Source organism: Geotrypetes seraphini, chromosome 7, assembly GCF_902459505.1.
Source record: "Geotrypetes seraphini chromosome 7, aGeoSer1.1, whole genome shotgun sequence".
Classification (NCBI taxonomy): Eukaryota; Metazoa; Chordata; class Amphibia; order Gymnophiona; family Dermophiidae; genus Geotrypetes; species Geotrypetes seraphini.
This window is the reverse complement of record NC_047090.1, coordinates 10128535-10143189: the sequence shown is the minus strand read 5'-3', so window position 1 is coordinate 10143189 and position 14655 is coordinate 10128535. Positions and strand designations below refer to the sequence as shown.

At 44.5% G+C, this 14655-nt stretch overlaps 1 protein-coding gene across 1 annotated transcript in view; it reads left to right on the top strand.

The window, feature by feature from the left end:
* PLCZ1 (phospholipase C zeta 1) overlaps positions 1–14655 on the top strand; it is a 47447-nt gene that overhangs the window by 8060 nt on the left and 24732 nt on the right. Inside the window, exons 3-4 of the mRNA XM_033953334.1 lie at positions 2887–3031; positions 5071–5223. Of these exons, the coding sequence (XP_033809225.1) occupies positions 2887–3031; positions 5071–5223 (298 nt within the window). The remainder of the gene's footprint in view (positions 1–2886; positions 3032–5070; positions 5224–14655) is intronic.

Sequence of the window (14655 nt, the reverse complement as noted above, 5' to 3'; positions counted from 1 at the left end):
TTTGGGGAGTTGCTCTGGGCTGGGCTGCTAGGCAGAAAGGGATGAGTTGCCTCTGTCTGATCTTTGCTGCCTCTTTCATGGTTTCGGGGCCATGGCATTAAAGTACACTAGGCTTTACACACAGCTTAGCTTGGCTTTCCTGCAGAATTTTGTTCTGTGAGCGCTTATATTAAAGCAAGTTTTGCACATGAGCAAACTGTGCCAAAGACTTGGCTGACCTCAGGGCATAGTTCATTTGGTTCATAGACAAAACCACGGAAGACAAAGGCGCGCGCCGACAACTGAGCGGAAGACGGAGGCACGCGCCGAAGAAAATGACAGTTTTTAGGGGCTCCGATGGGGGGTTTTGTCGGGGAGCCACCCCGCTTTATTTAATACAGATCGCGGCGGCGTTGTGGGGGGTTTGGGGGGTTGTAACCCCCCTCATTATACTGTAAACGTAACTTTTTCCCTGTTTTTAGGGAAAAAGTGAAGTTTTCAGTAAAATGTGGGGGATTACAACCCCCCAAACCCCCACAACGCGGCGCGATCTGTATAAAGTAAAGTGGAGGGGTTCCCCCCACACCCCCCGTCGGAGCCCCTAAAAACAGTTATTTTCTTCGGCGCGCACCTCCGTGCTGCGCTCAGTTGTCGGCGCGCGCCTTTGTCTTCCGTGGTTTTGACCTGACACCGTTCATTTTCATAGGGATACCATAGGGCTCCAGAAAAAGGAGGACGGATTTAGACAGCCAGGGTTTACTTCCATTACTTTCAATGGAAGCTAAACCCAGATATTTCAATCCGTCCTCTTTACTTCCATTGCGTTGCCAGAGGTTGTGGCAAGAGCGGATAGTATAGCTGGTTTTAAGAAAGGTTTGGACAAGTTCCTGGAGGAAAAGTCCATAGTCTGTTATTGAGAAAGACATGGGGGAAGCCACTGCTTGCCCTGGATCGGTAGCATGGAATATTGCTACTCCTTGGGTTTTGGCCAGGTACTAGTGACCTAGATTGGCCACCGTGAGAACGGGCTATTAGGCTTGATGGACCATTGGTAAGGCTATTCTTATGTTCTTATGCTTTCGGTGGAAGTAAAACCCAGATGTCTCAATCCGTCCTCCTTTTTCTGGAGCCATATGGTAAGTGTACATTTACATTCCCTGATAATGAAGGCAGAGAAGCTTCGGGCAGTGCTATGGCTTTCTTATACTGGGGTTTTAATGGCAGGTCTGAGTAGGAGAAAAGGATTACCTCTTTCTTCTACACTCATTGTTAATGATGATTTTATGACTATTTCATCTCTCTATGGTCAGCATCTGGGACCAGCAACATGCTATCTTCTGTCTCCTCCTACTTCTCGTAGATTACTCTTTACAGCGAAGAGCCATATAAGAATCCTTCGTCAAGAACCCTCTGCTCCCAATCCCCAAATCCAACCATAGATCTCTCAATTGCGTGATGAATGCGTAATTGTTTATTGATTATGTGGTCAGAAACCACTTCACAGGTCGCGGACCTGATGGGCCACCGCGGGAGCGGACCGCTGGGCGAGATGGACCTCTGGTCTGACCCAGTGGAGGCAACTTCTTATGTTCTTATGTTCTTAATGGGACGCCTTCCTTAACATAGCTAAGAACCTAAGCAGAGAATCAAACTCGCCTGGAAGAGTAGAATAGCCCTAATGGTTAGAGGACGAGAAGATATCAAGAAGAAGTCGGTTTGATAGTGGTTAAAGCAGCAGGCAGTGAAGTCAGGGTTCAAATCCTACCTAACCCTCCATTGCGCTCTTCGGGGACATGAAAATACCTACAGTCAAGAATGTAACTCCTCCTGAGCTGCTTCTGAAAAGGCATCATCTAAATCCGACTCCTTTCCTCCAAACAGGAGGGGATAGTAAATTCATTTGCTGTAGCCCTTTTTCCAGTTTATTAGGCTTTTATAGACCGCCTACCAAGGTTATCTAAGTGGTTTTCTTTTCACTATGAAACCAATTTCTTCTCAGTAGTGGTGGGGCATTTTGTTGTTCTTATGAAAGCAATTTTCTTGCAGAATGTCGAACTGGCCTTTTCACTATGAAATCACATTCTTGAGCTTTTCACTATGAAATCGTTTCTCTTGGTATGTTGTACTGTTCTTTTCACTATGAAACCAAATTCTTCATGATACATGGCTGTGCTTTTTTCACTGTGAATCTAATTTCGTCGTGGTATGTTGTGTTGATCTTTTCACTATCAAACCAGTTTCTTCTTGATATGTTATAGTGCTTTTTTCACTAGTAAACCAGTAACATGGAAATATCTTTAAAACAAATAGGAGGAAATATTTTTTCACTCAAAGAATAATTAAGCTCTGGAACTTGTTGCTGGAGGATGTGGTAAGAGTGGTTAGTGTAGCTGGGTTTAAAGGTTTGGACAAGTTCCTGGAGGAAAAGTCATGGGGGAAGCCACTGCATGCCCTGGGATTGGTAGCATGGAATGTTACTATTTGGGATTCTACTAGGTTCTTGTGACCTAGACTGATACTGGACTTTAATGGACCAGTATCAGTAGGGTAACTCTTATTTTCTTATGTGAGCCAAGTATAGGACAGTTGAGCCTTTGTGACATCACTGATGTGGTTGGCTCTTAGGCATTGGTGGAATGATGCATTATGACATCACAATATCAGCTCTTTGGGTTTCCGCCAGGTACTTGTGACCTGGACTTGCCACTATGGGAACACGATACTGGGCTAGATGGACCATTGGTCTGACCCATGATGGCTGTTCTTAATTTCTTCTTGATATCCCGTTCTGCTCTTTCACCACTAAACCAAATTTCTCTTGGTATGGGGTTCTGCTCTTTTCACTATTAACTCAGTTATAGTGTCTTAATTTCATTATTAAACTGATTTTCTCTTGATATCTTGCAGCGCTCTTTTCAAAGGATGCCGTTGCTTGGAAATTGATTGTTGGGATGGACCAGGTGATGAGCCAATTGTCTACCACGGTTACACGTTAACGAGCAAACTTCAGTTTAGGACGGTTATTGAAGTGATTGAAAAATATGCATTTGTGGTACGTATAATACAGGAATTACAAATGTGAGTAAAGTATTGAGAACTTCCTTAAAACAGGGGCTCCCAAACCTTTCTTGGGGGGGAACCCCAGCCAGTCAGGTTTTCAGAATATCCGCAATGAATATTCATGCTCATGAAGATTTGCATGCATTGCCTTAAAATATAGGCTAGTACCGTATATACTCAAATATAAACTGAGATTTTGGGGCCAAAAAGTAGCACAAAAATTAGGGTCTCGGCTTATATTCAGATCATTGCCCACCCACCCTGCAGAATAGCTGACCTGAGTTCTTGCGGGACTCATGAGAACTTGCAGGACCTATTCAGCGAGCGGCTCAGCGTCGGGCAGGAGCAAGGAAAGGTTGCTTATGCCCGGTATACCGCTGGGCTGCAAGAACTTAAAATGGCCATTCAGGTACTCCTGCCTGGTACACTGCTGGACCACCAAGGATTAAAAAAGGTATGCAAGGGGGGAGGAAGGGCGGGAGGTGGGAAGGAGGTTAAAAAAATTGCAGAGTTGGCCGGGACAGGAATGGGAGGGATCCCTCCTGTTCTGGCCCACCATGTCATATGGCAGGCCAGTGGAGGCCTGCAGTACATCGGGAGAGGGGGGGGGGGACACGGTAAAGGGCAGGGAGGGGGGCTGGGTGCAGAGCTTGGCAGGGAGTGAGGGGGACAGGATGGAGAACCTGGCAGGGAGTGAGGGGGGCTGAGTGCAGGGAGGGAGTGGGGGGGGGGGTCAGGGCACAGATCCTGGAAGGACACATGAATATTACCCTCACCCCCGTCTTATATTCAAGTCAACCTTTTTTCCTCCTTTTATGGGGGGAAAAAGGGTACCTTGTCTTATACTTGGCTTGACTTATATTCGAGTACTATGGTAAGTCTATAATCTTGTTTCTAAAAAGCCCAACAGCGGTTGAATTTAGGTTAACCTAGTTTCTAATCAGAGGCAATAATTATGTCTCCTATCCACCTGTTCTTTCTCCATGGAATCTCCCATCCAGCTCATCAATTCCTATGGTGTCTCTCATTAATCTTGCTTTCTTGAGTGTTTCCCGTCCTAGGATGTCTTTCATTTTCTCTCTCTTTCTTTTTCTCTGTGTCTCTCATCGACATATTCTTCTCCATCATGTGATCTCACTTCTGTATCCCTGGTTCTCATCCCCCTTTTCTTTCCCACCATTGTTTGCCAATATTAACCTTTCTCATTAAGCTCTACTCTGGGAATGCTTGAACATGTCCCTTCTATGTCCACCAGGGCCGGTGCTAGACATGATGGGGCCTTGGGCAGACGCTAGGGAGGAGACCGCCAAAGCTTTCAACTTCAGGCAGGTTTGGGGGCCCTAGTGATGTGGGGGCCCAGTGCAATTGCCTTGTTTGCCATCCTTTCATGGAATAAGAGGATGCAGATCTCTAATGAATAACTAGTGCTACTTCCTCAAGAACAGGAATCGGTGGCTTGGTGTTACTGCGATGGATGAGCCCCATCTGTTCAGGCCAGAAACCGTATTATATTGACCTAAATCTAGGCAGTTTTCCATCCATTGGCTCTAGTCCCACTTTGTTGGTGAAATGTATGTTGCTGGGGTATAAGCAAACCCCCTTTTGTTTTCTGTTACGGACACCGTGCCTCAGTTTGACGAGATGTGTTGTGTCCAGGGCACGTTGCTATCTCACCAGTCTTCCACTGATTTCTTTTCACTTTGTTTTCTTCATGGGATGCACACATGCTTTCTGCCTGCTACTAATGCACTAGAAAAATCTCATGCAAAGCTGATGACATGGCTCCAGAATCCGGACACTAAAGAATCCATATAAGAAAATTCTGAAGCTCTTCTCACGAGTATTAGTTTTCACAGGGGGTATCGAATATTGAGTTTAACAAGCCAAACATTCTCCGTGCTTTTAATTATCCATTTTCTAAGAGTAATTCTCTTTCACTGCAGTTTGCTTAAAACTGATATTACCCAAATGACTCTTCTGACACCCCAAGTCTTTCTAACGACTTTCTTTTCTCTGTAATTGCATATCTAGGTCTCGGATTACCCTATTGTCCTGTCTTTGGAAAACCACTGCTCTCCTAAGCAACAAAAAGTAATGGCACGATACTTAACATCTATCTTGGGTGACAAATTGTTAAGCTCCACCCTCAATAACTCATTCTCTGGAGTTCTGCCTTCCCCAGAGGTAACAAGCTATATTTTGCTTCTTGGGAAATGTAAGTTGGTTTTTCTTTGGAGTCATTGTTGAAAACTCACTGGAGGCTGCTGCACTTTTAAGAACAATGATTTACCCAGTGCAGATGTGATCCCCCCAATCTACCTTTGAAAAAGCAGCACCCATTTCCACAAAGGACTCAATCACTAGACAGAACAAACCCCAGCCTAGGGTTGCAATCTACACAGTGGCGTAGTGAGGGGGGTGTGGTCCACCCTTGGCGCAGTCTTCTTAAGAGCACTGCACCCCTCCTCCTCTGCCTCCGCTCCTCTCCTTGTTGCGTGTGCACAGCCCTTGCCTTCCCCAACATGAGATTGCTGCCCATGATTGGCACTCTCTCTGATGTCACTTCCGGGACCCATGCCTAGGAAGTGATGTCAAAGGGCAAACTGACACCGACGTGGGCATGCTGCTCACGCCGGAGAAGTTAAAAAAGGTATGGGGAAAGGGAAGGAGGGTGCACGCGCGGTTGGGGGGGGGGGTTGCCCCAGGCATGGCTCATCCTTACTACAGCCCCTCCCTTTTTAAGCTCATGTGCACATAAGCCCATAGACTGACCCAAAAGGTTCTTCTTCTTACCAATCCATTGCAATGGCCCGCTCTGTTGCCCTACAGAAGTGCGGCAGCTGAGATTCAGAGGAGAAGCCCTGGTGGACAGCTGTTTTGGCACAGTGAGGCCTCCGTACAGTGGAGTCACATGCTGGGACTCTCCCCATTCACAGAAGGCTTTTCCTATCAGCACCAGGCATGTTATTATGAGAGTGACCTGGGGGAGCACCCTTGATTTAGGAGGAACTTGCAAGCTTTTCTCTGTGGTAGCCAGTCCTGAGCATTATGAGGAAGTACTTGAAGAGGTTCCATTCCCTTTCACATGATGCCCAGCTGGACTTTGGTCCCATGACTTTGACGGGGACTCCAGTAGATAGAAACTAAGCACACTGACGGGCAGAGCTCTGGGTTTCTGTCCCAGAAATATCTAAGAAAAAAGACCATTTAAATTAAATGATTAATTAATTTATAGAACGTGTATGGTTGGGTAGACTGGATGGACCATTTGGGTCTTGATCTGCTGTCATTTACTATGTTACTATGATGTAGGTATTATCTGCTCTTCTCGTAATGCACGGATTCTGCTAACATTCTCGTTCTGACAATAGGCATCTTGCTTTCCTCTTATAGAAACTCTGTTGGGCAGCCCTGTTTAATTACAGTGGTCGTTGCCAAACTGATTGTTTCTAAGAGCTGGAGTCTCTAGAATTCTCTTGTAGAGCAGAGGCTCAGCACCAGGATTTTCCTGAGCACAAATCGCACTCGATGCCACTTTAGAAGCTGTCCACTTCCAATACAAAACGAAGAAAGAACGGGCTTCATAGACATCCAACTCAAACACCCTAAGTGAGAAGATGTGGAGAAAAAGACCTCAATATAAGTATATACTCGCTCGGTAATACCATCCGAGCTCATATCAGCATTGGTCAGAAAAAAATTCCAAAATTGTTCCAAATAAATTCAAAAACTTCAAATAATATGAACCCACTGAACTCTCACTTGTGTTTGTGTAACATGTCTCAGAACGATCAAAACTCAGAACTTAGCTGCAGTCTGTGTCCTGTGTTATTCATGCCACCGGTTGTTCTCCAGCGATGACTCTCCAACCCTTATGAAGCTGCTTTACAACTGTCATGGGGTTAATTCTAAGTGTGTCTTTATGTAGAATGCTAGTGCAACTGTGTATAGACACACATGTGAGCTGGTGTGAGTGTGTCTGCCTAAATACTGGTGAAAATGCATTTAATGTATTCTATTTGTTGGGTGCATACATTTATTATATACCCCCCGCCCACTCTCTAACCAGAATCAGCCCACGTGGCTTACCCACCCATAAAAGAAATGTATTTGTCTCTAGCTCTCTCACACTCTCTGTCTGTCTCTCTATCTCTCTCAACCTCACTCTCTTATTCTCTTTATCTCCTGTCATTACCACAATTCCTCACTATACCCACAAGGGATCGGCATTCCAAGTGATGGGCAGGACGTCAGGGATGTCCTGTTACTAACGCGGTAACATTTTGACGTCATCGGGGATGTATTCTGAGCCAACTTATTTTGGATGTCCTGCAGGTTGTATAATCAGAACTCTACTTTAGACGTTTTAAAGGTCATATAATTGGAGCTTTTGGATGTCCAGTAGAACGGGTTTTGGATGGCGATTTTTCAGACATTCAGCTAGTTAATTTTCAAAATGTCCTGTTCTTCCTGGACATCTTTTCCATTATGGCTTCTATATTTTGGATGTCCAGCTCTGCTCTGTTGATATGTCTGTGTGGCCAGTCCATTAAAATGCTGCCCCCCCCATGTCTAAATGGTGTCGATTTGGACATTTTGAACTTGGACGTTTCTGTGGTTGAAAATAGCGAATAAAGTTAGATGTTCTGGCAGCCAAGATGTCCAAATATATGATTTTTGAAAAAAAAAATATATATATATATATTTGGGTGTCTAATGGTTTCACCAGTTTTGAAAATGGCCTATTATTTATTTACGAAAACAAAACAAAGAGGCAAGAGAAATGTCTAAACCAACCGATAGTTACCTTTATTCAAAACACCATATATGCAAAAGAAGGTATAAAAGTCTTAGGTCTTTAGAAAGACCATTCAAAGTCCCAAGTGAGTGGAGTCCTAGGAAAGTCCCAACCAGGATTCGTGTTTCGGTAAACAGGGTTACCTTCCTCAGGGGACAATGTGCGCGAAGTATTCACTGTCCTGCTTGAGAATGTGTTGGTGTTTTGAAACTGAAAGGCGCCAAGAGGCAGTTGGTTTAGACATCTCTCTTACCTCTTTGTTTTGTTTTCATGTTATTGTCGAGGCCAGCTCCCTTCTTTTTCCCTTGTTCCCTTTTATTTATTTAAAAATTTATATCCCGCTGCATCCACAGTTCTGCACAGGTTCCACTAAAACATAGACTTAGTTGTCCTATTGAAAATGCCCCTCTTTATCTCCCGCAGGCGCATCACAGATGTTGACTCCAAAGGCCTCCTTTTCTCTTTATGTGAATGGTAGAAAACTGGAACGCTCTTCCAGAGTCTGTTATAGGGGAAAACACCCTCCAGGGATTCAAGACAAAGTTGGACAAGTTCCCGCTAAACTGGAACGTACGCAGGTGAGGCTGGACTCATTTAGAGCACTGGTCTTTGACCTGGGGGCCGCCGCGTGAGCGGACTGCTGAGCACGATGGCCCACTGGTCTGACCCAGCAGCGACAATTCTTATGTTCTTATGTCTGAAAATGCCTCCAGCCGCAGCAGGTGGATACAAAAGACTGCCACTGGAAGGATTGGTGCTGGTGTTGGTTTACTGATGCACAAGGACGATGAAGCTTCACAATGAATGATTGTGGTAGCGTCTGTAACTGGATGAAGTCACCATCCTTTCTGACTGCATTTTCCCCTGATGTCCTCTAAAGAAAATCCTCTTCAAGGACAGATATAAATGTTAAAAATCAGGTTGCCGGCAAGTTTTTCCTAAATAGCATATGTGAAGAGCATGCAGCATGCCAGAGCCTGATTTGGTCTTAAGGTTCAGACTTATTGATCATTATCGCCTTTATAATTCGTGCAGACATCTTTCTGGACCATTTTAAAAGGTGCCCAAAGACTTCCTGCATGCCTTGCTGTTTTTACTGTGCCCCAAAGGACTTTCTTGCGCTTTATTGCATGGGCCTGTTAACCTTGACTCTTGTTAGACGGTGTAATTTATTTTAACAAGAAACTTTTATGTTCCATTTTCAAGCTTGTTTTTCCATGCTGGGTAGACAATAACTTGAAACGCAAGCTTGTTTATCTGGGAGAAGGTCGTCTGCTCCTGCTGGAACTGTTGTTTCTGTGTTGACAGCAGCAGGGTGGTCCACGAAGTCAGTATTTCTCTCACTTCCCATGGGGCCTGCTGACATCACTGTCGTTTGCAGGAGAAAAGACACTGCTGAAGTCTAATTGAGCTCATTGTCCACCCCCCACCCCAGAGACTTTTTCCATTCTATGGACTTTCGCAACAAAATTCAAATTTCTGACCAACCAACTTTCCCGCCAAAATTCAAATTGGTGGACTGCCCTGTTCCCAATCAGGTCAGTGAACCCACTATTTCCAAAGTCACACTGCAGACTTCAGAGCCTACCCTGAAGAAAGCCACAGCACGGTGGCTGAAATGTCGGTGAGACCTGGACACCTTGCAACAAGGACTGACACAACATTTTGTGTGTCTGCTTCACAGAACTGAATGTATGAGCCCAGCATATTATCTGGTGCCTGGATGTAGCATTTCATACGACATTTAGTACTGCAGATGTTGAAAATAAAATTAAAAGTAGTCAGGATACTGTGTGTTAACAATGACCACAATGGCGTTGATGTTGATGGAAGCTTTGGCTCCTCTGCATAGACTTCTCAAAATGCCAACATGCCTATTTGTTAGCTCTCTTTCGGTCTTATTGTCAGTCTCTTTTCTTGTTGTGCTTCCTATCCTTCCTCTCTTGTTTTCCCTCAGCGATCTCTGCCATCTCCCCTTCTCCTGCCAGTATGCCCAGGCCTGAGGAACCTATCCTCTGAGGCCTACCATCAGCTTTATCCATTGACAGACCTTTCCTTCATGTTTCCAGTGTTTACTTGTCCAAGAAATAGAATTCTGTGGATTTAAAAAAAAAATTCTCCTTCGCTAAGTACATTCTGCAGCACTTCCTTTGAATGTGAGGACTACACAGAGTTCATTAGATTCAGAGTGCCAAGATTTCCTTAAATTCAAGATGGCTGCACCAAGAAGTGGCCACTTCTCAATAAAAATTTGGAAACTGTATTGAGAAGAAGAGGCTTCTGCCTGCTTAAATTGCTTATCACTCCCTAACCCCTGATATTCAGTGACCCTAAAGCGGGCAGTGTAGCTGTATATCACCTCTGACTGGCCCCAGAATAAAGTGGGCAATTCGGGGGCGGAGTTAGGGAGGAGCTGGTGATGATGCAGGTGTCGACAATATTCAGTGCTGGCACCCACATAGCTAAGCGGGCCATGTATGCAGGTGCCTGCACTGACTATGCCAGTACCTATATTTTGTGACCCCTTGTGATAGCCTTGCATACTACACAAGCCCATGAACTACTGTGAGAGATTGTAGCAGCCATTTTCTCCAGCTTCTGCAAGGGGCAGGAGTGAGGGAGCTTCAGGCCTGCTCTCAATACTCCACTGGATCACAAGGAAACACATGTAGGCCTGGAGGGCCTACCTAGACTGCCAGGATGGGGGTGCAATGGTTTTGGGGGGGGGGGGGTTGGGCTTTTACATGATATGGACTGGAGAGAGGGGGGAGAAGGAAGGGGCCAGGAAGGGGAATGTAGCTCTTAAAAGAAAGTTATGCGGGTCCTGGCCAAATATTAGCTGGGGCTCATATAACTGCCTTATGTAGGCCCTAGCTAAATATTGACCAGCGCCTGCCTAAGCTCCGACAGCCAGGGCTCTTCCTAGTTGTCCCAGATATTCAGCACTGGTAGCCACATGTGTCCTGGCACTGAATATTGGGAGCTAATTTAGCCGGTGATGGTAAGTGTTTACAAAAACTCTGACTGCCGCTGGCAGAATATCATCTGGTACAATTTTATAGATCCAAGTAATAAGTGTGTGAGTGAAAACATTCTGAAACAGCTGAGAGTGTCTGAACAGAAAGAAAGCGGTGACCTAGATGCACCAGTGTCAAGTGACTATTATGTGAATTATATGGAGAGAGAGAAGATCCTCAAGTATCAAGAAATGCAGTCAGGGAGCAAGAAAATGTGGCAGGAAGATACAGAAACTTTTCTCATCGTATTGGGTCTCACAGGCTTGATTGAAAGCACGTTCCAACCACATCTGGATAGGCTGGTTCTACATACAGTATAGTCTCGATGATCTAACCTTTGCCTATCTGACCATTCATCAGATCTGACAAACCCGCTGGTGAGAGCATGGCTTCTCTTTCTGTTTTCCAGCATACCACAGAGGGAAGGTTTGGGCCTGGGACCCTGCTTTTACTGCCTTTGTTTATGCATTGTTTCCGTCTTTTCACATATCCAACTATGGGTCGGTTCTGTTTATGTCATTAAGACTTTGATGAGACCTTATTTAGAATGTTGTGTACAATTCTGGGGGCTGCACCTTCAAAAAGATATAAAAAGGATGAAGTCTGTTCAGAGGAAGGCTACTATAATGGTATGTGGTCTTCATCATAAGGCGTATGGAGACAAACTTAAAGATCTCAATCTGTATACTTTGAAAGAAAGGCAGGAGAGGGGAGATATAATAGAGATGTTTAAATACATATGTAATGTAAATGTACACGAGTTGAGTCTCTTTCATTTGAAAGGAAGCTCTGAAATGAGAAGGTATAGGATGAAGTTAAGAGGTGAAAGGAGTAAAAGGGTGGTAGATGTGTGGAACAGTCTCCCAGAAGAGGTGGTGGAGACAGAGACTGTGTCTGAACTCAAGAAAGCCTGGGATAGGCACATGGGTCTCTTAGAGAGAGGAAGTGATCCGGCAGAGTACAGTACAGGGATTCAAACAGGGATTGGACGGATTCCTGAGGGACAAGGGGATCGTGGGGTACTGAGGGAGGTGCTGGGGTGTTGCATAAGTATAGACAGCTCACCAGGTCGTGCAGGTGCAAGGCCGGAGGGTTAGGACTTTGATGGGAAGATAGGACTTCGATGAGAAACCTAGGGGGCAAGGGGGCCCCTTCTGGTGATTCAGGCAGGTCATGACCTGTTGGGCCGCCGCGGGGGCGGACTGCTGGGCGGGATGGACCTGTGGTCTGACCCGGCAGAGGCACTGCTTATGTTCTTATGTTCTTATGTTACTGCGGATGGGCAGATTGGATGGGCCATTTGGCCTTTATCTGCCATCAGGTTTCTATGTTACATGCTGTGAACTCCAGAATGAAGTTCCGTCTGGCCCGAAGCAAGTACTACACAGAGAGTCAGCAGTAAATTTGAGAACGTGAGATCATTTGGATGTGAGGGTGAGGTTCATTACTGTCGTGATATGCCCTTCTGGAGACATCGACCCCTAACAGAAACATTTCAGATTTAAGGGAATAAGGATCTGGTTGGGTCCAACTCCACCCAATCTGAAGTAGCATTTGGGATGGAAAACCTGCAACTCGCCACAGCAGCACCTGATATGGAACAAGATTTGACTTTGTAAATTGCATACATTCTGAGGATTTATGGCCTCAGCTGCTATTGTCCTAGCTGCAGAATGGAGAGAGCCATAGCCTTCTGCGTGATGCAGGTCCAGAGTTGCCACAGGGAATTTTCTTGCTGGAGAAGGAGGATCCCACTCTTAATCTCTTTGGGCATTTCTCCTACACTTTGAATTTTTGGTTGATCATTTCTGGTTTTGTAAAGAGTGGAGAGGCATGGCTCTTTTATGTTTGAAATTGCCGTATGTCCATTCTTATATAAATCATAGAACATATGCAGAAATGTTTCCTGTAACAATATCACGGCTGCATTGGACTCCGGTGTCTGTGTTTCATGTTTAATAAACGGCGCATTAGCTATTGAGCTTCACATTCTCCTGGACAGGCAAAGATTTATCGTTCCCCACTGAAACCTTGGCTGTATGGAGGAATTAAATTAGGCCTGTATTCATTCTCTCTGCTTCCTAATGGAGTATTTTGATCTCATTATGCTGTCAAACAGAAATACCTCCTAATAATGATAGTGTAGGCTGGAAGCATTAGCACGACTCTGATGGCATTCACAGAGAACCAGAGCTCAACTCTCATCTGCTTTGTAGAGCCACTTTTTCAAACCAAATGAAGTTGTCTTCCCTTCCCCACCTCCTTTGCTCACTCTGTCCCTCCCTCCCACATGTGCTGCGCTAATTATAGTGTATGCCTTTGGGAAATGTATAGTATTGTCTCACCAACAATGCTTGAATTAACCACCACCTACAATGTCCCTTGAAACACGCAGGGCCTGTGCCCACTGGTTCAGTCATTCTGGCAAGAAGTTTGGATCAAAATACCAAGTATATTGGAAGTCCGTATACCTTCAACAACTTTATTGACAGTAAACAAAACTAAAATGTTCCTGATACTGTCTGGAGTGGCACTGCAATCTATACTTAGAAACTGGAAAGACTTCACACTTTTAAAATTTCATTTTTGGTGGGAGACAGTATTGTCTCTTTTATAGATATGAAGCTAATGTAGATGAAAGGTCTGGGAATATGGCCTCATTTAAGGCTGTATGGAGCCCTTTAGAGGGTGTGATTGTATGAATGACCTGCCAGACAAATGGAAGGGAGGTGGGATGGGGGGGGATGGGTGGATAAGATATTGATGTGTTATTGTTAAGAATTTCTTATTGTAAGTATTCATATGATATGATTTATTTGTGAATTGTATTATTCTGTAAGATGTTAAAACTTAATAAAGATTGAACTTAAAAAAAGGATGTTAACCCTCATTCTTATGACGCTGTTCACGGATGACCTTCTCCAAAGCTGTTAGCCAAAGGGCATTTCCAAGCCAATTTCATTCTGCAAGGCCTAGGTATGCATTCTGTTCTTTCTTTTTCTTTTTTGCATCCTGCTAATCTGTGTGGATTTTAGTAGCTGAAGGATATACAATTCTATAACTGTGAAAATACGTGCCTGTAATCTAGGCTTGAGAACTTATACCAGTCATAGAACAGGCATAACGCATAGTAAATACCAAAATTGTCCATCCAGTCTACCTAGTTTGCTGGTTGCCCCTATGCAATTGCACTCCATCCCCCCCTCCCCCCGCTCTCTCTACTATCTTTTACCAAGTATAAAACAGTGTTGCTCAGCTAATTAATGGAGCCAAGAAACCCAAACATACTACTACTATTTTTTTTACTGTGTCTTATTTATCAAGCATCGCACATAGCTAGACCTGGGTTCTTATCTGAGGGCATTGCATTCATCTCCAAGAAGACTCCAAGTACCAGGCCTTACTACGACCTACTATTTATAATTTCTCTAGCTCTGAAAGGTATACGCAGTGCTGTACATTTAACAGTCCCTGCTCAGAAGAGCTAACAATCTAATTTAGACAGCTAGGACATCTCAGGGTTGGGGAGATTATGGTGCAGGACACTAGGTCATTAGGCTTTCTTCTACCAGGAAAAGAGCTTTCTCTTATGCTGGACCAGCTCTTTGGAATTTTCGGTTGGACAGCATTCAACAAGGACTTATTAGAATGACGTTATTTCACCAACATTAGGCTTAACTTGACAATATTAGGGAAAAGACAAGTACTTTGAGCTAACGCTAGAACATTAATTGTGGAAGATAATTTTGTGAAATTGTGATAGGAGCTTAAGTTTAATAATTGTACACTGCTTAACCCTAA